This window comes from Bactrocera latifrons, unplaced genomic scaffold, assembly GCF_001853355.1.
Source record: "Bactrocera latifrons isolate USDA-ARS-PBARC rearing strain unplaced genomic scaffold, ASM185335v1 scaffold_0, whole genome shotgun sequence".
Lineage (NCBI taxonomy): Eukaryota > Metazoa > Arthropoda > Insecta > Diptera > Tephritidae > Bactrocera > Bactrocera latifrons.
This window is the reverse complement of record NW_017534406.1, coordinates 5,851,811-5,878,260: the sequence shown is the minus strand read 5'-3', so window position 1 is coordinate 5,878,260 and position 26,450 is coordinate 5,851,811. Positions and strand designations below refer to the sequence as shown.

Sequence of the window (26,450 nt, the reverse complement as noted above, 5' to 3'; positions counted from 1 at the left end):
ATATTTAATTTAACGGTTACGATGTGCTTAAGTTCAAATACCGTTAAACATTTATGTTTACGTGCACGTGATCAATGTAATATTACTTTACCATCTGTAGCGAATTTATAAAAAAAATACTGAATTTATAACAAAACTTTATATCCGAAATATTTCGCTGCAACTTCACATCACTGTGTGTATAACTGTTATTTAGTGAGAGCCATGAAGTCAACATAGCATTTAAGCCAATCAGTTAATGTAACGCTGCAATGCGTGTGCTCGATAATTATTCGCAATTATCAGTAATTACTTAATTACCGTGGCGCTTTGTGCAGGCATGTGTGGCGCGTGCAAGCCGCTAATGTTTTGCTTACATGTCGTTTATTTTTAAAATACGAGTATCTGCGTTTATTAGCTTAAAGGTGTTCAACAAATTAAATAAATAAAATAGCAATAAATTAATTAGAATGAATGGATTGGCTAACAGTAGAGCAAGGCCATGCGTTGATTACACGCTAAGGCTAAGTAAGAGAGCAGTGCCACGTTTGATCCAATAGTCGGCCTTTTCATTACCGGATTTCAAGTCCACGGCGATAATGAAGGAACCCGCACGCTCTGGATAATAATATGCTGGACACTGGTAAACACCACGAGTTTTCTTTTTCAGATTCTCAACTGGCTTAAAGTGTATGACGGGCATTGGGGATATCAACTCCATCGGTTGTGGATCCTGCAGACATTGCAACTTGCGCAACCAGCCGGCACCTTCCAAAAATAGATTGCGCACATAGACACCTCCACCTTCGCGCACTATGCGCGCTGCGGCTGCATCATCCTCGATGAATACAAAGAAGTCCCATGAAAGCTCGTCGATAGGCGTGCGGGTGGCGCGTGCTGATGTCTGCAGCACTGCTGTTAGAAAGCCGGTGGGAAAAGTATACGCCGCCAACCAAAATAACATTGGTTGTTTGAGCGTTTTAGCCCACTGTGAGAAATGTTCGATGCGTAAAATGAGATCGCGTGACCACGCAGCCAGTGGTTTTAAAGATGGATAAGCTGTAAAGGTTGTTGCATCATTAGCTGAAGAAACGCAGACAAATTTAATAGTAGAGGTACATACATTTTAGCCACACGGCTGGTACACGACCTTCATAAACCGATTGATAAATATCTTCTAGTTCGGTGCTCATCACGACAAGTCCTTTTATGCCACGCTGCAAATCTCGCATGTGTATTTTCATTCTGCTCAGCAAAAAGTTGTAACGCTCTATTTCCTGCAGCAGCACCACTTCGAGTGGCGAACGATTAATGCCGATTAACTTTGCGGTTTGCTCGTAATTTATTTCGTCTGGTGTGCTGGCAAATATATCTTTAGCTAAACGCAAAACTTTCGTTTCCATACCTTCGCCTACCGAAGTGGTGGTCTGTACTTGCATTGACATTAGGGTCTCAAAAAGCAGACGTGTCTCACCAATCAGTGAAGCAATATCTGCATTGGGATGCTGACCGAAAGCTTCCGGTTTGTCAAAGTTGGGAAATTGGTGTATCTGATCAATATACGATTGCAGGTCTCCATCAGCGGGTATGAAATAATTTGTGAGTGTCGAGAGGCTGTAAATATGATTAAATATCTGTTAACTAAGTAAAATTACTAAATTAGTTTTTTCACTTACCGAAATTTGTGTGTAGTTAAAGCGGAGTCACAATAGAACTGGTTTATATATGTTGTGAGCAAACGACGATCCCAATCGTCGGTTACATGTCCGCCATAATTGATGCCCGCAATGAGATACTTCAGTGCACCCCAAGGTGTTTCTTCATACTCATTCAAGTACAAAGCCAACAGAACATCGGATACTTCAAAATCGGAGTCGTTAAAACTGTATATAACATTCCAACCAAGTTGCAAAAACTTTTTCCGTTCCAGCAGCACCGTATGGAAAAAGCACAATGCGAATAAAAGCTTTTTGTATTTGCCCGTTTCATCAACCGTCTCGAAATTCTGCTCGTTTATATTATTATATAGACGACGCATGTTCGCTTTTATGCCACGCGGTGGTTCTGTGGTCATTTTTATACTTGATTGTAGTATAGAGATCGGAAATTCGGGATGTGGACTCGAGCTCAACCATAAGCGAAAACGTTTATGTAGTTTCATAGTTTGCATGGTGGCAATAATTTTGTCCAATGTGGGCATCCAACTTAAAGAAAGATGGCAATTAGCCAAAAAGATCCAGTTGCCATCACGTACACCATCCATGATCATTTTCGTAGCAACTGGCGCCTGTCCTTGTCCCAAACTGAGTGAGAACATGCGTTGAGACATTCTGCATTGTTCGGCTAATGTGATTAGTGATTGTGTAGGATCCACACCTGGCGAAAGCACAAAAATAAGCGGAGTTTGTGATATGGATTCGTCGAAGGCAGCTTTCAAATCCAAAACGGGCGGTTCCACAAAGCGCGGTCCAAGTGTATTGATAATGAATTGGGTGAGACAGAAAGAGATGCGATCGGGTCGTAAGCAACGAACGACACATATTTTCTCGAAGTCAGTCAATTTGTCGTTCCACTCGCCGACGAGATCTTCGCTCTCGGGCGTTGTTGTGGCGTACCACACTATTTAGAGTTGTTTTTTTTTAATTAAATGCTTTAAACATAAAGATTTTTGATTTGAATACTTACTCTGCCATAATTTCGGATTTTGCTCAAACGAGTCTATTATGCCGTGAAAGCCTGCGACTTTATCTAGTTCCGTTATATTATCCCAAGCTTGTTCACTAATCCAGTCTATAATAAAAATTAAATTCATATCATACAGACGCCAAGCTAGCGGACAGTCGAAATTTTTTACTCACTGGGACTTGGGTTAGGCGCTTGATTTTGCTTATCCAGTACGATACCGCCTTTGAGAATAAAATCATACTCCGCTTCTACTAGTTTACCGGCACACTCCAAGATTTTCGCCGTCATGTGTATAGAGAAGAGTAATTTGTGCATTTCGAATAGGCCTCGGCAAGTGTTTTTATATACCGAATAAGTGTGATAATCGTTTATGTTTTGTATACGTTCGTATACAATCTGGTGCTTTGGGCTACGCTCAATTGACTGTATGAAGAGTAAGATGTAAGCGGCCAGTGAGAATTCATACATCGGATCGATTTTGGACATATCCATGAGTACAAAGAAAAGTACAGCTGCTCGTTCGGCCGCAGGTTGATATTCTTGGCGTGCGGCGTCAATTTCGATCTCCGTAACTTCAGCGGTGGCCAAGGATTCCTTTACTAACACTGAAGTTTGACGAGATTTTTGCAGTGTGGCGAATAGCTCGTCATCCTCCAACAGTGAACCACGACTTTCGTTCAAAAGACGCAAAATCTCATTGTCCAAATCGATGAGTGTGCGTTTGTTGCGTGCGATCGTCAATACTAATTCATCCTTTTGCTCTTCTAATGCCGGCTTCTCCTTACGCACGATAATGCCTAAGAGTTGTGCCTGCAAGCCATCTTGCTTCACGGCGAAATTTACTATAGTCGTTTTTGACGAAATTTCCGGTGGATAATGTGGATTTGTGATTTTGGTGGTTATATACAGTTTGAAGTTATCATTATAAGTTATATATTTATCATTGAATTTGATCAACTTCTGGCCGCTCTGCATGGTGAAACTTTTGCGCAGTATCGGATTTATAGCTTGATCCAAAGCCTCGCCAACATTTTGCAATAATACCGGGTTTCCGGCTGACATTGCACGCTCCAAAGAGCGTAGATAGTCCGTTTGTGAGAAATCAATAACTTTTAAATCATTATTAGCTTCATAGTTTTTGATCCAAGTATTAGCTTGTGATTGGGGATCAATAATGAGCGGCCACCGTTGTCCACCCATAACAATAACACCATTTTCAGTGCTAAAGTCATCGGCGGGCAAGCCTTGTATGTTCCACTCACGTATGGTTACGGCATCACTGAGGAAAAGCGTTATTTTCATTTCATCAGTGCAGGGAATTTGATTTGACACAATCAGGCCGACCCAGTTTTCTACGAGAATCTCGCGATACTTGGTATCGAAGGGGCCGAGGTATGATGTGAATGCGGTCGATAGCAGGCAATCGCCAGGTAGCTTTTCAAATGCTATATCCAGTAAGGCGACAGTCTCAATCCAACGTTCACGCTCGCCAGACAAAGATTCCACCAAAATTATGGCACGTTCAAGTTGTTTTCTAATAATACAAATACAATTAGTATAGTTTATGTTTAAGGCTGTAATTAATTCATAATAACTGGTTTTGATAGGCGCATAAAATGGGTCAGGCATCCCTGATACTTAATGAAAATGCCTTCGTTTCATAAAAAAATTGTTTATGTTTAACTTGTTACACATAATTATCTCAAGATTTAGAGCATTCGGAAGACCAACAAAAAACAGCGGTTGCCATACTAAAAGCGGTTGGGATCGTTTATCTAGAGAAAAGCTTGTCATAACAAGTAAGGAAGGGCTAAGTTCGGGTGCAGGAATCAAAGCAAAGGAATTACCTTAAGGTGTAAGGCGGTGCTACGCCTATCTTTAAATTTTTACATCAGATCTTATAAAGCCCTTCCTTACGGTCTCTGGTGTAAAATTTTGTGTCTTTGTCGTATTTAGTATGAACAGTACTGTTATGTGGATAGTAGCAGGGCTTATCTTTCGATTTCATCCTTTTTACAGGGTGGATAGGGATGCTTAAGAGATTTGTCTTCAGCGAAGTTGATATTTGTAGCTTAAGTGATTTAGAAGATATTTACATTAAACCGATTAGATGGCGGGCCACGTCCCTTTTTCAAAAATTTCAGACCCTAATTAGTTTCGGTGGGACTGAAAGCTCTTTATGAATATGCATAAAATTACCTCAACTTTTCCTCCTTTAAACGCAGTTCATTGAGTAGTTCTGTCTTCTCGTTTAATTGACGATATAGTTCGGCAATGGCGGCATTAAGTTCTTCTAATTTCTTCATAGCAGCGGCCAACATTGCCTGCTTTTCAGCCAGCGAACGCATTGCATTGTCCAACTTCTCCTGCTTTGGTGCCACGATACGATAAACTTTGGCGTAATTTTCAATAGCCATAATCCACTGCATAAGTGACTTGCAGGCCACCGATACTATAGCTACTTTATCGGGTTCTAACTCTGGATTTTTGGTATATAATCCAATTCTCTTTAAGGTCTTATCGGTGACATGATCACGATCGAAATTCTTTAAATCGTTCAAAAAGTTAACATCGCCGAGCACTTTTTTGGCGTTCTCCCAAGTAGGCTCTTTTCCCAGCAGTATCAAAACGGCTTCCATGACTTTCTCAATTTTCATTGGCGGACGTCCGTATGACTTAACTTCGGCTACATCTTTTTTACTTAATGCATCTAAAGCTTTAATGGCAGCATCAATCATTGGCATAACAACGTCCAAATCAGCTTGCGCTGTTGCCGCTAAATCTAAACAAACAACTTCTTCTTGTCTTATAACTATAGCCTCTGCATCGACTTTTTCCTTTTGTTCCGTAGCCTCGGCCTTTTGTATCTCTATAATTGCAATAAATTCTTCACATTCCTTAGCTAAGATTTTCACTTGTTCCGAGCTTATTTTCAATTCTTCCGACATGACTGACACTTTCTCTTGAGTTTCTTGAATTTTTGAAAGTCCATTTCGTAGTTTGTTGGCACTTGAGGAAACTTCGTAGCGTTTACTTTCTAGTAGTGCCTTAAAACCGCTCACTAACTCTAGGTAGTTGGGCGATGTGACATAATTGTGCCGTTTAACTTCCGCCAGCATCTGCACCGACATCTGTGCCACACTAGAATGTATTACCGAGAATACGTATGCTACTGCCTTCTGCAGTCGGTCTTCAGTAGTTTGCACTAAACTGTCCCTATGTTTTTCATCTTCTTTGCCTGGTACTGCAACATTTATTTGGAATCCCATTAAAAACTTTTGTGCCACCTCCAATAGCGCCTCTTGTGGCCACAGACGGAACCAGTTCGGTGAAGTATTATTAATCAAAGCTGGATATTGTCGTATATAACTGCGGAAATCCTCGCCAATCGGACTCATTGCCAGTGACACGTGCATATTTTCGCGTACATTTTGCATGAAGAAGTTGTAGAGTGACTCGGTTGTGAATTGTATGCCCGCCTTTTTAGCTGGCCGTTCCAATTCCGTTTTTAGCTCTTCAAATTCATCGGCTTTGAAGAGATTTGCCTCTCCTGTGCTCAACATATTATTAAGTATTTCTAGGAACGCGCTTTCCGCCACTTGTTCGTTACTGAAAAGGAATACGGTACCACGTTGTTTGATGCCTGTGACTTTGTACAAATTCTTCAGATCTTCCTTAAATTCGTTGGTTTTATACTTTTTGGTGACTTCAATAGAAAAGGTACCGAATTCACAAATAAAAGCAGCCAATCGAACAAGTGCCTGCCTACCAGAACCGCCAATACCAATGTTAAGTACATGACCTCGAGGCTGTGAGATAACACGTACAGCACGCGTTACATGCTCTATAGCTTCCTTGAAGAACACCAAATTCATGCGTGCCATACCGGGGAAGTTGTTGTATTCCTCCATTTGACGAATAATATATTTTCGAAGATCCTCAAAAGCCAGATCTTCGTAGTAACCTTGGTTGCTCATGAAGTCACCAAATATGGGCACAATTTTGTTGGGGCACAAACTGTGAAATGTGATTTCCATATATTTGCCGAGTACGTTATTCACCTCGTTCATAAACCAACCCTGATCTAAATCGTCGATTAGACGATCGCTAAATACACGAAAAGCCTCGTGTACCCACAAGCGCAGAAAGCTGGCGCGTTTCGTTTGTGCCTCGTGATGGCCGCGTAGTAGACCTTGAAATATTTTCGATATGTCGCGCAAATTGAATAAATAGTGAGATTTGGCTGGTGTAGGTAGCATGCGTGTAACTACCGCATTGTATAGATCTATGGTGCTGGAAGTGATCTTCAAAGCTACCTCACGTATATCATTAGCGAATGGTATTAGCTTCTGCCGCAGCATAGTGCCAAAGATGCGCATAATGGTGGCTTCGGTAGGGAAGGTCATATTGATTACGACGAAACGACTCTGGGTACGTGGCGATATCACTTGACGACCACCACCGGGAGGACCCATAGCTGCCATTAACAACGTATTCTGCACATAAATCTTTTGTTGATTACGTCTATTGAACCAATATTTATAATCTATCCATTGTCGAATAAGTTCTAGCGGTGGCTGGGAGCCGTAAGTGTCCTTTGCGGGCATATTAAAATCGTCCATGAAACAAATCATACGTTTGCCACCGATTGGTACAAAGAAAGTCTTTGTACGTTTTTCGGTACGATTCTCAATTGATTCCTGCAGTCCAGCGGCTGTGGTCTACGAATTGAAATTTGAAAGTGGAAGTTAGCTGCTCCCTATAGTTAATACGGAAATGTCATTTACCTGTGCGGATATGTTTATAGAAAGTACAGTATATCTAGTTTTATCACAAGAATCCATAACGCTGACTGCGGTGGAGGTTTTACCAGTACCCACATTACCAACCAACATTACCGGATGTTCTTCTTGCAGTAGTTTGGACACCAGATATTCATAGCGTACAGTATCCACAGTGGGTACAATAATTTTATAGAATGGCAGACTAAAATAGAAAAAAATCAAGTATATTGAACTGTTCTCTTTTTAAAAAGGGCTTAATAAAAATATTTAGATTCCAACGAAGCATTTGATTCCCACTTACTTTTCATCATACTTCCACGAGTCTGAGAGCATGCTCTCCCAAGGCATAAGCGTACCATGCGCCGGATCGACATAATAGTCATAAACTGTATCCTTAATTGGGAACGAGCTATCAATCTCTCTTATAAAAGTATCCACTCGATTGCGGCTATCTTCATCGACCGTTGCACACACCGACCAAATTAGGGAGAATAGAAACCAGAGTTTGCTCATTGTTTCCAATACATCCATATTACCGGGTGCAATACCATTCTGCTTGGTGGCGAAAGCCTCGAGTAGTTTGCACATTGATATAACTACATTCAATTGATTTGTTTTGACAATTTCCTTACAACGTAGACGTTTGAAATCCAACACTTTATCTAAATATTGATCAAAATATTCGCGCACAAGTCTCACATATTCGGGAAGCTTTTGACGAGCTAACCACGAGTTCACGTATGGGCGCCAACCCCAGTCATTGTAATCATTGTATACCATTCCACAGCGGGAAACCGTTGCTGGTGAGGCCACAGCTAAATCGGCTACTTCGAATAGGAGCGAAACTTGTGCCGGCATTGTTATACGCTCGCTATTTACTAAAGTTAAAATTTTGTTATCATCCATAACCGAATTCATATTCTCAATCCAGACTGCATCGACCGGGCCGTCGAAAAGCAACCATTTCTGTGTGAGATCTTCATCGGCGCATATGACACGCATAATCGAACTGAGTACACCGTCCAACCATTCGCCGGTCGCTAAATTATACTCGCCATAAAGTTCGGCTAAATTGAGCGCCTTTGGATTAACTGGATGCACTATGACCGCCTCCCAGCCGGGATGCTTATTGGCGTTCATACGTCCAAATGCACCTTGAAAGCATTTCCAAGTGACCGACTTCGCGGTACCCGTATTGCCGATAATCATAGAGGAGTGCCTTGAATTTTTCGTTTCGTACAATTCTATAATCTTTTTGATGGCAATGGGTATAAGCTGTAAGCCGTTGCTTTTCAACTCATCTTCGATAGCGGTCTTGAAGTCACTATAGTCAATAACGGGTAAAGTAACGCCGGGGAAGATATCGGACATAATGCCATTGAAAAGTGGCAAATCGTTGGCAGTCAATCGCGCCACATTCATATCGCGCATAGCCAGGTAAACGATTTCCTCCTCGTTGGTGTTTGGCAGTTGACGACGCTTTCGGCCAGCGTAACGCAACAGTGCCACCATTGAACGCAAGCCGAAATCATAGTGATACTGTTTCGAAAGTTGTTGCTTGGCTAGTTCGTACAGTGTGAAAACCTTGCGCGCCAAACTGCGCGTGTTCGAAAAACCATCGGAGAAGAGCAAATTTTCTGCTATTATGGCGTTATCCGGCACCATCATGGCTATTGGGCGAAACATTGATTTAAGATTATCTGGGAGTTCGGTGCGGCCAGCATAACCCGGATTCATGGTAATAAAGAGTCCAACTGTATGTTTTAGCTTGATTACGATACCCTCAAAGTTAAACTCGGTTAGTTTGGCTGAGAGCGCCGACATGATGGATAAAATTTGTTGTGCGACAACAGACAAAACTTCGATATTAATACGATTAAATTCATCAAAACAGCCCCAAGCGCCAGTTTGTGCTAACCCAGAGAAGTTCTTGCCGATGCTCTTGTAATCTAAGCCCTCGGAACAATTCGTGACAATCACCCACATACCTAAGGCCTTACCTAAATCTTTAACGGTCTCCGTTTTGCCAGTGCCAGCGGGACCTTTAGGACTACCACCGCGATGTAAATGCAGCGCCGTCGTTAATGTTATGTAGCAACGATCAGTGAGTGGTGTTATAACTAGACGTCCTGAATTACCCGTATACTCATAAGCATACCAATGCTCTGTATTTGTTTGTCTGATAACGCAGAGTTCAGACTCGCGATGCCAATAGAAACGAAGTTGTGAGAACCATTCGAAGTGACTGATATCCTTGCAGTTCACCTTATACATGCGATCGATGACATCTCGTCCATGAATTTCAATGGTGATCAATGTGTTGACTTTGAGGCGCATAATTTTTGTAAGCTCCTTACGGCTTAACTCCGAAAGTTTAGCTAAAACTTTATTTTGTTTGCGTTTTAATTTGCGCAGCGGTTTCTTTTGATCGACCATTTTGCAATGTATAAGGCTGCGTGTGCATTCGGTTGTCCATTGGATTTGACAAGTCGTAAGCAACATTTGGCCCGGCCATAGCGATAACCACTGCTCGCGATTACTAATAAGTTTTTTCAGCGAGGCTCTCGTTTGCTTGAGTTTCTCTTTCATTACGGCTAACATGAAATCCTCGACTACATTTAACCACTTCTCAGAGGCACCTTCAATGTACAAAACATTGAGGAATTCTACGTATTCACCATCGTCCGAATACATGCCCATTGCCTGAAAGCGGCTCATTGTTTTGCCAACACGTTTCAACTCCAATTTATACAAATTATCGAATAGTTTTTTCAAATGCGGTTGCACCAAGTCTGGTCGTTTAGCATTACCCAAAATCTCCAATAAATCATCATTGGAAATGAAATAGAAACGTGGAAATAATTGTCGTTTCGATTCCAGATATATTTCTAAAGCACGTTGTATGAGCTCCAAACGTTCGTCCATTTTGTTGAATCGTTCAAGCAAAAATGGTGGTTTGCGTAGATGTGTTGCCCGTACGGCCGACTTGGCGTTGAACATTTTCGAAGATATCATACGAAATTCATCCGTTAAGCCAACAAAACGTTTCGCCTCGTTCGGTAATTGTTTGCGTATGTCTTCGCCAGCAAATATGTTTTCCAAGTACAACCACTGCCGCTGTACATTCAAGGCCATTTCTATTGTTTCCGCCACATACGAGAGCGTCTTCTCCCAATAATCGACAACCTCAATGAATGGTTCTACAAATCGCGTTGATTTCATAGCCGATATCTGTACCATATGATCTTCTAGTAGTTGCATACAATCGTCTATATTCTTAATACGATATATGCCATCCCTGTAGAAAGCCATTTCGAAAGATTGCTTACGCCAAATGCTTGCAATGTTCTTGATACCATTTTCGATTTGCAGTTCCATTGTGGCGGCATTAGAGATATCTTGAATCTCTTCAGAATATGCTTGAAAGTCCAGATTAATAATAAGTTCTAGTGTGAACTTTTTGGAGTTTTCATCGAAATATCTAAATTGGAAATCTATTGTATAAGTGAGTTCTTTTAGCAGAGAGTTGCACAATCATATTGAAGGTATATCAAATCAAACCTTAACTAAATACAAGTGGCAAATAGGACGAATGAAACTACAATTAACTGTTAGGGAGCAATATAAGGCTATTGCTCGCAAGCGCCGCCTCCAGTAAATTATAAATAAAGCTTAAAATAGTTCAGATAATTGAAGTAGTTTAAATTAAAAAAAAAAAATTTTATAGGGTTTTGGCGAAAAATTTAAATCATTCGAATTCGATTCCTTCAAGAACCCAAATTTAACTTTTAGTGTTTCTTAGACCATTTTTTCAATACTTGATAGTTATAGATATTTTAAAATACCTGAACCAAATTTTAATCCACCTCCTATCTTAATCTCTCCTTTTTTGATTTAGAACATATTCTAATCTAACCATTCGACAAATGTTTTTGTGTTTCCTAGATCGATTTATCGTTTCAATCATTTAGTTCCTTCAACTATTTTTACAAATTCCATATTTTAAAATACGGATTTTACCCCTTCCACCTTTGTTCCCCCCAATATGATTGCACTTTCATAAATATATATTTATTTACACTCCAACAGTGTCTCGGACATTATCCCAGTGCCGCTTTCGCATGCAAGGATTCTTGAGCGCTGTTATTAAGGGCAGGGTACGTCGGAAACTATCCACTGTTTTGGTTGTTACTTGTAACATCTCCCAATCGCGGTCGATGTACCGTTTATTTAAGGTATTGAACTCTTTGTACAGATTAATGGCTGTCTCTTCCATGACATCGATATTGATTTGCCAAAAATTGGCTCTACGCCACTCATCCCAGGCAGTCTGCCATTCAAGTATGAGCTCCCAAATACTTTTCACAACTGCTAATTCACTCTCTAATTTCTTCAAGTCCATATTATCCGGCTGATTTATGTGAAATGTGCTTAAATCGTTAGTTAAACTCTGTTCGAAATTGAAACAATCTCTAACTTTATTTTCAATAATTCTTAAGTATTTGAGTGCGATTTTCGGTTTGCTATGGAAAAGGAGGATAGGAAGGATTAGGGAAAGAAAAATAAGGATGTTATGTTAGGATTGGCATGATGACGGAATGTGGTATTAATTATGTATATTTGATATGATCTTTACGTGTGTGCAGAGGTTGGTAGCTTCATCAAGAAATCTCCCAAAAACTCTTTCATGACTGTCTTGAATTTTTCCGCTTGTCGCAGCAATGTCTTTTTGAATTCCTCTCGTGTCATTTCCAACATATCACTGGAATGCAATAAAATCTTCAAATACGCATCCCATTCTGTCTCCAGATTATTGACAAGCTTGCGCGTGCCTTCGGGTATTTCAACCAGATAATAATCGAGAAGCTTGAATAGACTGAGCATTGCAGGGAACTCCGCTTGTTTACGTGGCGCATCGCTGAATAGAAATTCATATAGTTCCGTTGCCTCGCGTGCTTCTTTAAGATTACGTGGTATGATTTGTATGCGATCGCCATTCTTACGCATATATCGATAAACACCTTAAAAGATTGCAAATTAATGAAAAAATGTTAGTGGAAAGCGTAGAATACACACGTCTTTTGTCTGGAGAGAACTATGAACATATTTGTTGTAATGATATACATATATAATATTCACCATTAATTTTAGTTGTGGCACGTCGCAGCAGCAGTTTTATATTTAACATTTGCCATTTTTCAATATAATCCATGAGCGTGTTCTTAAGAAAGTTCTGATTAACCAATATAAAGTACACATTCACTATGGAGTCTTTCATGCCGATTTCATCAGCCAAACTGCTATAATATTCAATGCTTTGTTCGAAAACATACGATTTTTGATCGGTTGATAGAATGTTTTTGGTGAATTCTAACTCTGTTTTTTCCCAAATATCGCGATAATAGCGCCAACCCATTAAAAATGTTTCGATCTCTTCTTCATTATATTTTACTTCGTATTCGAGTGATGATTGTATTTCCTTAGCTTCTAGATCATTCGCAAAGGTTACAGAAAATAATGGTTGCTGATATTCCTTTGGTAATTTCAATTTTGCGGTGAGTCTAGGGAAAATCGCTAGACTTGTGCTAACACGTTCAAATATACCAGAGAATAGCTGCATGATGTCTTTCATATTGGGGTTAAGTTGTATCTAATGTAGGATGGAGATTTAAGCAGAAGTGAAATCAAATTGAGAATGTAAGATTAATAGGTTAATTTATAGTATAGTATAATACAATAAATACCAAAGTTGCCTCAGTGTTTCCCTTACCTTCCCATTCACAATATCAGCCTCCAATATGAGTATAGGTGACGGTAGTATGTCACCTTCGGAACGCACCAGATTGTAAACATTTAGCAAAGAGTTACGAGCACAAGTCATAAGCGCCGCATTTAGCATAGCATCGAATTGTATAATGTACTCATACCACTCGTTTTCCATCTAGAAGTCAAAGAATAGTTATTTAGACAAGAAAAAAATTATATAGTACAAGTCCTGTTTAGACTTTCGACAAAAATCCTGTAAATCTTAAAACAAGAGTAAGTAAGGAAGAGCTAAGTTCAGGTCGAACTGAACATTTCATACTCTTGCAACTTGCAAGGATTAAAACCGGGGAGGTACCTTCATGTCCATAAGGCTTGTTAGTTATATAGAGTCTAGGGCGAGTCTGCCGCTTCTTATTCATTCTAAGCAGAAATATGTACCCCGTTAAAAGAAAAACAGAGTCTCTCAATTTTATTAAGATAACTCACATATCTGCCGATATACATATGTGGTATAAAGTCATCCGAAAGTTCGCTAATGTTTATATTAGTTATATGGAAGCTTGGGAAAGTATAGATTTTTATCACACAAACATAGGGGATGTTCGAGTCTCAATCACTTCGGCAGTATAGCAAGGCATCATGTTCGACGCAAAAAATGTTGCAATATAAGTATCAGCTGAGTATCTGCAGAAAAACATTACTGTCGGAATATTGCTGCAGTTATTTGCTAGCTTGAACATCCCCATACTACTATCAGGAAAAAATTCTCTAGATTTTCATAGTATATCTCACACTGAGACCCATATTTTTGGTAAAAAGTCAACTTTTCCGGTATTGGATTCTAAATCTTTGGAACTTAGGAGCTTGAACAGTCTTTGTCGGATTTGGATAACTTTGGTCATAAAGTGACACACTCTAAAAGCTATTATCGTGCAAAGCTTAGTAAGAGATGGTATTTAAATATGTGTTATATGGGAAGTAATCGTTAATGCAGGCCGATTTGATTAAAGAATGGACACTCGTGTGTCAGTTTGTCGCTCACCTCATCTAAAACAGGTTGGAACTCCTGGAATACCGCAAATAGCAAATCTACAATTGTTTCATAGTGACCTATAATAATGTTCGTTGCTTTACGTGTAGAGGCCGCCAGTGATAATTCGAAAACTGGCAATTCTACTGCACCGCTTAGCGCTATCTTTATTAGGGCTGTATCGCAGATTTTCTCGCATGTCTTCGCAATCTGGCGGTTAGCGCGTTTATAAATATCCAATGAGTCCTGCAGTTTTTTGGTGTGTTTGGCGCAGTCAGCTATGTAAGCGTCACTTAGTTCGCCACTCCATGTTAGCTTAAATAAGCCAGGTGCAATTTTACGATCGCATGCATGTATTAGTGCACGAAAGAGTGTACGCTCTTGTTCCGAGAGTGCGGCAAGTATGCGATTGTAGTCCAAGCATACGGTGAGGACACTGTTGTAGACAAATTGCAGCGTGCTATAACGATCGTATACTTTTCGTATTAGTGGTGGTATTTGAAATCCAAGGTTATCAAAGTGACGCGCTTGCTCGCATATGCTCAGTATCGAGCGATCCATATTACATTCGATCAAGCCGCGTTTGATCTTACTACGTATGAGCAAAGTGCGCTCCAAACGACTCTCTAGTGTCGGACTACTGCAATTATTTACCCAATCATCGAAGGCTTTTTTGATCTCTTTAGTATAATCCTTCTTAAGATTTTCAAATTTATCAAGTACTATTTTCGCTTCGGGCACAACTGGCATCCACTCGGATGTATTGAGGCGATCGCGCAGCCACTGCAAGCGTTCGAGATTAATACGATAGCCGATGGCACGCGAAACATAATAAGGCAACCAAGACTCGTGAAGTTTTACACGTTCCATTAGCATTTTGGTTGTATCTGACATTTCTTTATCAAACATTATCCAGACATCGCTTACTTGTCGCAGGAAGGTCTTACGTATGCTAGCGCGATAGGAATAGAATAGTGTTACATTCAGTACCTCCAAACCCTCTTCAATGTTGCAGATGCGTTGAAAAACGTTAGACATTAGACGTTGAATGGTCTCTTCAAAACTCTGCACTGTGCGACGATATTTTAGTACTTCTTCATACCTGCAAGGGAACATTATTTGAAGAATTTAAAAACAAGAAAATTTGTAACTATAGTATCCACTTAACATTTGATATTAATATAAATATATTGCCTTATATTTTATGAGATTTTTCCGGAATGTAAGAGGACGAGGGTTTCCTCGTCCAAAAAAGGGAAGGATGAGCATATCTAAAGTGAAGTCGATGTCTTTTTTGACATCAATGGCATTGCCCACCTTGAATTTGTTCCTCCTGGACAAACCTCAACGCCAAATTTTGTCGTGGAAGTCCTTAAAAGGCCCAAAGAAAAGGTCAATCGAGTCCGACAAGACAGCGCAGCCGATTGGAAGTTGCATCACGACAACGCCCCGGCTCACACCGCCTTTCTTGTGAACAGCTACCTAGTCAAGGCCGGCATCCCAACACTTCTGCAGCCGCCAGGTGTGGCTTTTGGACTCTTTTTGTTTCCTTTTCTGAAAAGGTCGATGAAACTCAGCAATAACCAAGGAATAGTCGAAAGGGGGGATTTTACACCTCGAACTTGCCCGGAAGGAGTTGAACCGTTCCTTCGGCCGGACCAGGGGTGGCTTCCGTTATTTGGCTTTAACGGAAAGTTTGTTTACATAGAAATTTTTTAAAATGGAAAATTGTTGACGGGACTCTCTTTGCTGATCTCTAATGTCGATTTGATTTAGAATTTTAGAAGAACCAGTTTCCTCATAATTATTATAATAAACGTATTGAACGTTTTGAAAAGTTTCGGGCACATTTTTTCTTACTTATTTTTAACAGCATTCTTTATTCTATATAAATGTCTTACCTCCGGTGTGGAAATAAGCTTTTCATCAAGCTTCATTAATTATAATAATTGCACTGGGCTTGAAACTCGGAGTAGAAGTAGCCGTGTTTGGAAGTCATCTAGAAACTGAGTATTCCCCCAGCAAAATAGACAACAAAAAATTATGTGCAGCGCATGACTATGATATTTGAATTGAACCACCATGTCTGATGCGAGAGAACGCACATTAGATATTGGTTTTTGGAGGTTAACTATCCTCTTATAACAATTTTTTATGATCGTTACAAGTTTAGGGTTTTTGTGCATTTCCCGTGGTACCTGTGGCTGACATTTCTATAGTATGCCCGTAGAATGAGGCTGAGGCGTAGCAAAACATATACTGATTATTAGGCAGCTGTTTATATTATTTGCAAGAAGTACGGGTTCACAAGCAATTATCGAACTTATAATCAATGAGCTTCGTATTTAAGCTTGTCCTCCTCGCATTATATCAAATCAGGGAATAAGGCTTTTATAAGTATTGTAGTGCGAGTGTTTTCAGTACATGCTGTCGATCACGTAACTCACCATTCATTTTTATTAACATTCAATATAAGTTCCTTAGAGTCGTGTTCCAAAGCATCCAGCAACACCATAAACTGTTTTTCAACTCCTTCTGCAGTCCTCTCAAACTCTTCGCCGTTAGTGCCACCAAACGTTGGCTTTGGTATTGCCTCGGTTTCATCCAAACGACCGAATACGATCATTGATTCACATATGTCAATAAGATCATTGAGACGTTCAATAAATGCGTCTACATGATTAAAGATCATCGCATTTTCCAAATCCCAACCAATTTCAGGTTTAAGAGTGGCATGCTCCTTCGACATTAAATCATAGATGGCTCTGTATGAGAGGCAACAGTCGATTGCCATATTTGCCATACGTATGCCAAAACGTGGGTTTCCTTGCAATACTTTATCGACATTTACCTGATCCAATGAGAACTTGATAATTTGGTTACTGAGATTGCGAAATAGACCAGTGATGAGATCGCGCCGTTGATAAAACTCAGAATTCAACCAAATATAACGTATGATGTTCACAATTCGTGGTATGAGCGCTGGCACTGCAGCTGGTGATTCGGCCTGGTCAATGTGTGAGCAAGGCTCATTTAGCAAAAATAGATATTTAATATTCGATTTGGCCTCTTCCATTTCATTGTGACATTCTTCGATGAGTTCATCCACTTGCTTTATATAAACTGAATGTGAATTGCGTAAAACGTGAATAATCTGTTGTACGTCTTCGTGTTGCAATTGGGTGTCCAAGCCTTGTAATACTTCAACTAGAAGAAATAAGGATATCAGCATCTGGTTTCATATTGAGTGTCATATATTTTAACTGCTTACATCGATAAAGCCAGAACTCATACTCTTCTGTCGGCACCACGAAATCATGTTGAGCTATGAGTGTCTTGTCATTTATGAGTGTACGAATTTGCGTCGTCCAATAGACTACAATCGCTTCGAGATTTTTAACGAATTCACGATCGTGCTGTACATCTGCTCGTGAAATCTGTTTTACCACATAAGGCACATATAACACTGTAAGACCGGACATTTTGTAATGCAAACTCGTTAGATAACAAAGAAATTTATCCATTGCTCTGCAGAAGCGGCTCTTAATATTGTCGTTCCAATCCTTGTAGTTACGGAATATTGGTTGATATACATATTGCATAATTTTCAGTAAACAGCCATCTACATCCTCTTGTATTGTACCGAAGTATATCTCATCATGGAATCCCTCTACTGTGAAAATCTGATTTTGCTTACGGACAAAATAGCAAATATCAGCTACGGGGGCCAGAGGGAATCCAAGACAAGCGCTAAGTATGTTACGATCATAGAAAATAGTCATAAGAGGATAGTTAACCTCCATAAACCAACGTCTAATGGTAGTTAACGTATCCTCACACCAATCACGGTGGTCCAACGCGAATAACATTGTCATGCGCTGGACATACATGACGAGCTTGTTTAATTCTTCCGCGGCATAGTCAGGTATTGGTATAACTGGTGTAGTGGGTAGTAGATCCTTTTTCTTTTTGTCCGCAGCCTCTGCATAAATGTGTATAATGAAGATATGTGCATAAGAATTGGTGTATTTTTACCAAAATATGCATTGGTGTTAATTACCTTGATCATCCGTGGATGAGCTGCTAGACATGCTAAGTGTGTCGCCTGCGGCTCCTTTGTCCATAGGTTTCCCAGGTTCCTTTCCTATCTGAGACATTTTGGTTGCACGTAAAACACGTCTATTCACTTTATAAAACTGCTCAGGAATGTGAAAATTTCTGAAAATGTTTTCTCAGATTTACGAACGTTTCCATGCAGCCATGAGCGAGTTGTTAATGCAAAGTATAATTCAAATAGAGTGTGTATGTTGCTTAGAAGCGTTTTGTAAACAAAGTCTTGTAAATAAATATTGTTAAATTTGTTGCCTAGAGTAACGTAAACAGCTGATCGCTTATTGATTATTTTGATTTCTTGTTGGTAAAGAAATTTGTGAACGTTGGGTTCCAACGCATAGAAACCTATAAGTTATGTTAGTAATAGGACTTATTTTCTTCCACCGGGACTGTATTTCGGATGGATCCGGTACAGAGGGTACCTAGCGACCAGGACACAATTTTTCGCGCGACATGTTTCTGTGAGCGGAGCAAACGCAGAGGCAAGGCTACGCGATTAAATTCTGTGTGAAACTCTGTAAATCTGCGTCAGAGACGTTTGCTATAATCAAGCTGGCTTACCCTGATCTTGCTTTAGGAAGAATTGGTCTGTTTCGTCGGTAACAGCCGATTGGAAGTTGCACCACAAGAATGTTCCAGCTCACACCGCTTTCGTGCTTTCGCAGCCGCCCTACAGCCCAGGTGTGGTTCAACAGACTTTTCCTTGCCTGAAAGGACGGATAAAATACAAGTATTTAAGACGACAGAGGGAATCCAAGCAGCTGGCACCGCGGCTCTCAAGGCTATCCGGAAAATGCCTTCCGTGACGCCTTCACTGCTTGGAAACTGCGCTGGTAGCGCTGCATCGACGCAGAAGGAGCCTATTTTGAAGTGGTGCAATAAATCGACTCAATTCTATTACCCCAGAAATCTCCTGTAGGAATCAGATTTTAACAATTTCATCAGACTCTGATCCTTCCAAACGGGGATAAATCACATTTTTATGTACTGAATAGGGCAATTTAAGGTCGCCACGATGTTTGTAACACCCAAAAATCAAAGACCCTATAAAATATATATTTAAATGATCAGCCTGATGAGTTGAGTATCCACTCTTCAGCCATTGTCCATCTGTCCTTCGAAAAACTTTTAACGTTTTTACAGTTTTAACTTGCAAATTGGCATGACTATAAGTGTCTATGCTTTCAGTGACGTTCTTACCTCTATTCAAATATTTTGTAACATTTGTGGTTATGGTAAAACAGTCAAGTGGCAAATCTTACATCAAGTTATATCGATCTTCTTTGTATCTTAGCTCATTTCACTGTCCTTTTATTAAGTCACTTGGACCATATGTAAATTATGTTGTTAATAAATTCTTAAACGGAGGGTGTTCCTAATTGTAATTATGTTCGTCACCTTCCGATGATACTTATCAAATCATGCCATAATGTAAACAAGCATAAAAGCTAATCGATGACGTGCTATCCTCAATGAATTCAATATCACACACCCGCACTACTTCGTCTAGCCAAGCCCAAAGTTTACTTATTGCACATTGAGTATCTTGGCGGCCTGGCGGCCTGGCGGCTTGGCGGCAGCAAACACAACAGTGTGCAGCATTGCAGTGGCAACATGCCAACAAGTTAATTACAATAATTTTATACTTTTCGCCTGCAGTAGCAATCGATCAATGGCAAATCCCTCAATTGTGCTTTCTTAATTTGCGGAAATTTTCGACATTTCATCACCAGGCATCCAGACAGCCAACCGGCAGTGTGCAGCGTGCGCTGCTTAATACACAATGCATAGGGCGCTTGCAAAAGGAATTACATTAAATAATAAATTACAATAATTAAGCGCAATACACCGGTGCAAAAGGGTGTAATTCACACACGGCTCACTCGAGTGTTGGCACCCTCTTAAATTTAAACATAGGTTAGCAGCAGCGCGCCAGCATTTCATCTCCGGAGAGTAAGAGTAAGTTGAAGAGAGAATGTTTGACAAGTGGAAGCGAAGTAAAAACACCAACAATGACCTTAGCACTTCGGAAGAATTTTGCAATTGTTGCATCAGTTGATATACTTCTTTCTTGCTTTTTGATTCTTTTCCTTCTTACTGTTGTCTGTCACACCCTCGATTGCTGTCTGCAAGGAGTCTGCAGCTGAAGCAACCACCAGCGTTTGTCATCGGCCACCACAGAATTGGCGGCTGGGCTGGTAATGATGAGATTGAGCGGCACTGAAAGCGTTGCAGGCGGGATTCAAGCACATGTAGGCAGGGCAGGTAGACAGGTAGACAAGTAGATATGAACTTACACCCTATACCTATGAACATGTGCGAGTGCTTGTGATCAAAAGAAAAAATAAAATAAATTTAATGGATATAGGGTTTTGGATACGTATTTGTGATGGCCAACGTTGCCCTCGTTCATTGGCAATTCAATAAGAAAGTCCAATAGTGAATTAGTAATTTAAGCATCGCAAATTTTGAAGCCTTGAAGAGGTCAAGTTTAACCTGCTGTTGGATTAAAGGGTTGCCATTATTATTTTCAGGATAAGGGAATTAAAAAGAATTGATTTAAACAAATTCCATATAATACATAAAAAATATATGCAACCGGTGATCAAAGTAGAAGTATCTTTTTCAAAAGCTCCTTTTTGACATTGTTTTTCATATTTCCTCGTGCGAAGAACGTTTACAAATCATTCAATTCAGGATTTGTACAGAATGTGTTTCGCTCAACTTATGGGCTATTCCACCATCACCCATTTTGAGGCCCAGCATTCATTATTGGATAATATTCGGCCGAATATACCACGTACAGCACGTAGTGAAGAAAATATAGCAGCTGTAGCAGAGAGTTACGATTCGACGCCATTCGAAACAACTCGGACTGTCGTGTGGAATGACTTGGCGCATTTTTCGTCGATGCCTTAAATTGGAAGCATGCAAAATAGAGTTTGTGCATAACTGAAGCCGCTGGACCTTCCCGCGCGACATCGCTTTGCTCTATGGGTTCTTGAAAAGTTCGAAGAAGATCCGACGCTTTCGATTCAAATTTTGTTCAGAGAGCCATTTCTGGGTCAATGAGTATGTAAACAAGCAAAGTTGTCACATGTGGGACGAAGATGAAACTGAAGAGAGCTGCCATTTCAACCAAAAAAAAAAGAAAAAAAAAATAACGATATCGTGTGGTTTGTGAGCCGATGAAATAATCGGACAATATTTCTTCAAAAATGATGCCGATGAGAGCGTAACCGTCAATGGCGCCATGATAACTGATTATTTGAAGCCCGAAAGTAGAGCTTGTGAGTTCGGCGATATTTAGTTTCAACAAGACGGCAACAATGGATTTATTGAGAGAATACTTCTGCGAGCAGATAATTTTACATTTTAGGTCGGTCGATTGGTCACCAAAATAGTGTAATATTAACCGTAAGGTTTTTTCCTCTGTTGATATGTAAAGTTCAGCAAGCCATCGCGCGTGTCATTCGCCATTTACCAGTCGAAATGTTCGAATGAGTCATCGAAAAATGAACTCAACGGATGGACCATCTGAGACGTAGCCACTGCCAACATTTTAAAGAGGTAATCTTAAAAAAATAAAAAAGTACCCTTTAAATGATAGTCAGCTTAATCGATTTAACAATATCTGAACAAATCCCTCAGTTTCTAAGATATCGATCTGGCCACTAGGTAGAAATTTCTTTCGCGGGATTTCGAGTTTTTCTTGAGCTAAATCGCCCTTTCTTCCAGCAGTCTTGGAAAGATCCACGTGGCATAATGAATACATTTCACACAGAGGGTTTCCCCCGTTACCCATTGAGTATACTGCATTGCAACGTTTTACATGCTTCGTATACTTCAAATTTTCAAAAGTCCTAACTACATTATTCTGGTATAGTTTGTTAAATTTTTGCTATGCGAAGTATTTACTTGCCTTAAAGCATTGTTTCATTATCGATTACACTTGATTCATTTATATTCATTTTTAATAGATACATTTACGGATATATATATGTATTTCTTTATGAAAGTGATATGTATTTACACACTATGTATTTGTAAATGAAACGGTGTTGTCTTGTTACTTAACATTTCTTTAACATTCCTAGCAATATATTGTCGTTGTCCAAATAGCGGTTTCGGTTGTTTTTATTGTTGTTATTGTTATTGTGCATGTTGGCCGCCCGGCTGCGACCCACTTCAATTTGATTTACGATTTGGCGACACGCCTATAACTAACAACTGCGTTCGCCCCCCAAACAAAGGCACAGCATACTCTAACTCTACCTAGTGCTCACTGTTATGTAGGTATGTATATATGTACATATGTATACATGTACTATATGTATCTATGTATTTATGCAAGTGAAATTTAACATTAAACTTCTTATGTAAGTGCCCATATACTATATGTATACATATGTATTAGGGTGTGCCAAAAAACGATTCATTTTTTTCCTTATATAGCATACCATTATAATTTATTTATATTACAAATTAATAATTGAATATAAATTGAACTACACAAAACCGCATTCAGTAAACAAAGTTGGAAAAGCTCGATGAAAACTTAAGGAGTTGCGAGGGTTTACGGGTTTAAAAAAATAGCATTTTTTGTTATTGTCTTATTAAATTCTAAATCTCTCTACAATTATGTCCTAAATTGATAATTGATCCGAGTAATAGCTTCGATGCCTTGAGAACTTGCGCCGTCATTAAACGCGTTTTTCTCGAAACTGATTGATTGAAGTTGGTTGGCAAGGATTTTTTCCATTGTTTTCGCGAAAGTTTCATTGAAATTATAATTATTTTGTAAAAATGTCTGCTAAATATCCAAATTTCAATTTTTTCTATCGTCCAAGTTCTATGTTAAGGTTTTAACATATTTTTTCACTTTAGATCATACTGTAAGTAGTTGTCCTGCCAAAGCGGGCGTACTGTTTTCCGAGGGATCACCTTAAATTGCGTCCAATGGCAGAGTTTAAAATAGTTTTTCCAAAAATTTCAGAATTTCTTTGTTTGTAATGAAGGTTTGTAACAATAAAAAATTCAAATTTTTACACGAGGAAACGAATATAACCACTTAAGATCTCAAACTTTAGAAAAAAAAAATTTTCATGAAAAAAATTAGAGTTTTTTGGCCCACCCTAATGTATGCATAAGACAATGTTATTTTCATATACGCTTGCATTTTCTAAAGTTTATAAATATTTCCACGTTTATATATATGTATGTATTTATGTACAAATGTTTTTAAGTATTTACGCAGTACATAAAGTTACGACTTGATGTTGTACTTAACCAAACAATAACAACAATATACGCAACAAACTTCAGTTTGTCTTTATGGCCTCAAAATATCTAGCAGTTATACTCTTATTTCTATTCTGTACTCTCCTATGCATGTACATAATCACATATGTATGTATGTATGTATGTATGTATGCCTTGTTCATAGTTACAAACAAGCATAAATATTATTCACAATGTACCATACCAATTGGAATTCATGGCGAGTTCGAGGGTGCGATGTTGGTGTTACTGATAGTCAATTTGTTGTTGTTCTTCTGTTCGCATGCTTGTAGCTGTAATATCTCCTCGACGGTTAGCCATGCCGGCGTATGGACTCAATGTATTTGCCGGCTATTTGTGTACGGTTGGTGTTTTGCTTTATGTTTCATTGTATTTTGATATCCGTAAAATAGCCTTAAGTATTTCAGTAGTCTTTGTGGTTTTTATTGTTTAGTTGTGGTGGTCTTGCCTTGTCCACGGGGGCTCTTTTGCACACCCTCCACCCCCTTTATGCCTGTTTTCTAATGCTTGTGCAAATGTGTGTCGCATTCAGATCTCCACTAACTATTCGTATACGAGTAGTTTATACATATATTTATGTATGTACTATACATATAAATATACTACTATTATTTTATTTACTGGATTTGCAGCATGAAGTACAGCTGATAAGTAAACACGATATCTAACTACCAGTTTGTCTGCTCATGTTTTTCAATTTATTTATACATATATATGCAACGAGAATGTTGGGTGTTTGTTATTTTTGTTGTACACTTTCATTTTTATTTGGTAGCACTTAATTGCACAAATCTACTCAAATCACAATGCAATTCGAGTATCTGCTGCCATTAGGTTTTAGGTCGCTTTGTGACCACATGAACGTTGATTCATTCCAATGGGCGAATGGGTATCTCTTCTGCGTACTTGGTTGTGATTTAGATACATACATATGTTTGTTTGTGTAAGGACCTTGCAGACGTTAATGATATCATTGACGTGGCTAGTCTTTATTATAAAATGCTATAACAGAGTTTATCATGGAGGGTGACATTGAGCTTTAATAAATTAAAGTTGTGAACTAATTAACGTTTTATTAWTTTATCCGTAGTTGTAGTGTGTGGAATTATCAATTTTGTATATTCGATTCTCGGTTCTGCTCATATAACCTCCATATTAAGATAGAAAGTATCAAAATCATTTAATTTTAAAATATTTAAAATAAATTTTACCGTTATTAACTACCTTCATTGTTATTAGATTCAAACCCAGACTGCACAAAAGTACCCTGTGACGAATACATGTTTTCTTTGTGCTGAAGCAATACTTAATGAGGATCATTTAAACTGAAATTATTTTCCCTTAGATATAGTCAAAGCATCAATCAAACAATGCAAATCTATATATTATTAAATTTTACTATTGCTCTCAGAAAGTAGTGACTATGAAAGTGAAGTGTTAAAGTTAAATGAAGTGCTCATGACATTAACTTACCATCATCATGGACTGACTTAAAACTAAAATTGAAATTGTGTGTTTAAAAGTATTTTTTTTTTTTTTTGGATAGGAAAGAAATAAGTGATTAAAGCGAAATTTCTAGAGTTTATAATTGCATATTTAAACATCATTCACAAATTTTTTGAATACGAAATCTTTGATATTCTGTCTTTGGGAAGCAATTGCCCGGTGTACTTCGCATGCCCATTTGTCGGACGGCAGGCAGGATGCAGGTCACAATTTCTATCGGAAACAAAAAAATCATAGTTTTTAATAATTTATCTTCCAAAAAAATTTTAAAATTAAAAAAAAAATTAAAAATTAAAAAAGTGGTTTTTAACCAAAAAAATTTTACTTTATGATGTTTAAAAATATGTTCAAGCTTGACTTTTCTTAGTTTTTTTAGTTTAAATAGAAGATAATTTAATGCCAAAGAAAATAAACTTTGCCCCAATTCCATACGACGTTTAGTTTTTTTCTATCCTGCCCGCCAATTAAGAAAAATAGTAAAAATTAAAAACCGAGAAATCACGCACCAAAGTTTTCGCTTTCTGCCCAATCGCTATATCTGCTAGACGCTCTGTCACTATTTTCCTTCTAGCTTGAAAATATTTCAAATTCACATCTAAAACTTTGGGGACATATTCTTGGATTATTTTTAAAGAGATTTAAGCAAAAAAAAATCGATCTTTTGAAGCTCCTAAACCTTAAATGAGAAGTCATATCCCAACCGCTGTATTCCGCAGATAGTATGCACAAGATGAACTGTTTTACCGTAAAGGTATTCGCCAGAAAGATAAGAAAAAATTGTGACTAGCAATGAGCAATACTTCGAATAATTCATTTTAACCATTTTCTTACAATAAAACTGCATTCTCATTAAAAAAAAAACAAGTACGGAAAAGTTATATTCGGGTATTATCGAACATTTCATACTCTTGCCACATGCAAGAATTAAAGAATCAGAAGGAATATAAAAGTTTATTATATATGAAGTAGGCGTGGCTGTAGTTCGATTTCGGTAATGTTCACGCTGTAATATAAATCCTACATAGTTTCTACATTTGGTTGAAATGGACGGTCGGACGAGTTTCGAGATATGTGTTATCACCTAAAAGTGGGCTGTGCCAAGTCTCGATGTGACTATTTCTTCGGAATTTTCTTCGAATGTGAAAAGAACGGGTGTGTAAATTCTGATCGATCAATAATTGAGGAACTAGTTCATATGTACACATATGTACGGACAGACAGACAGACATGGTTCGACCGACTCATCTCGCCACCCTGATCATTTATACAATATATTTTCCTAGCTT

At 38.7% G+C, this 26,450-nt stretch overlaps 1 protein-coding gene across 2 annotated transcripts; it reads right to left on the bottom strand.

Moving 5' to 3' along the window:
* Positions 1 to 375: 375 nt before the first annotated feature.
* LOC108969375 (dynein heavy chain 2, axonemal) lies at positions 376 to 18,430 on the bottom strand. 2 transcript variants are annotated; one of them, XM_018934084.1, is made up of 16 exons: positions 18,305 to 18,430; positions 17,516 to 18,226; positions 16,692 to 17,451; positions 14,257 to 15,346; positions 13,219 to 13,389; positions 12,588 to 13,098; positions 12,085 to 12,469; positions 11,528 to 11,971; positions 7,750 to 10,929; positions 7,452 to 7,650; positions 4,864 to 7,385; positions 2,838 to 4,198; positions 2,665 to 2,769; positions 1,656 to 2,598; positions 1,103 to 1,593; positions 376 to 1,038 (listed from the first exon to the last, which is right to left on the bottom strand). In XM_018934084.1, the coding sequence occupies exons 1-16, from the start codon at positions 18,399 to 18,401 to the stop codon at positions 491 to 493; spliced, it is 13,518 nt and encodes a 4,505-aa protein (XP_018789629.1). In that variant the 5' UTR covers positions 18,402 to 18,430; the 3' UTR covers positions 376 to 490. The 2 variants fall into 2 exon arrangements, with proteins under 2 accessions (XP_018789629.1, XP_018789714.1); XM_018934169.1 differs by lacking the exons at positions 16,692 to 17,451; positions 18,305 to 18,430 and adding an exon at positions 16,146 to 16,250 and having other exon boundaries at positions 18,133 to 18,192.
* Positions 18,431 to 26,450: the final 8,020 nt, after the last annotated feature.

Excerpts from the sequence above, each read along its gene's own strand:
- LOC108969375 (XM_018934084.1), bottom strand. The coding sequence starts at position 18,401 with ATGTCTCAGATAGGAAAGGAACCTGGGAAACCTATGGACAAAGGAGCC. Across the intron at positions 12,470-12,587 it reads TGCCACAACTAAAATTAATG|GTGTTTATCGATATATGCGT; the intron begins GTGAATATTATA and ends CAATCTTTTAAG. Across the intron at positions 4,199-4,863 it reads TTAAAGGAGGAAAAGTTGAG|AAAACAACTTGAACGTGCCA; the intron begins GTAATTTTATGC and ends TTGTATTATTAG.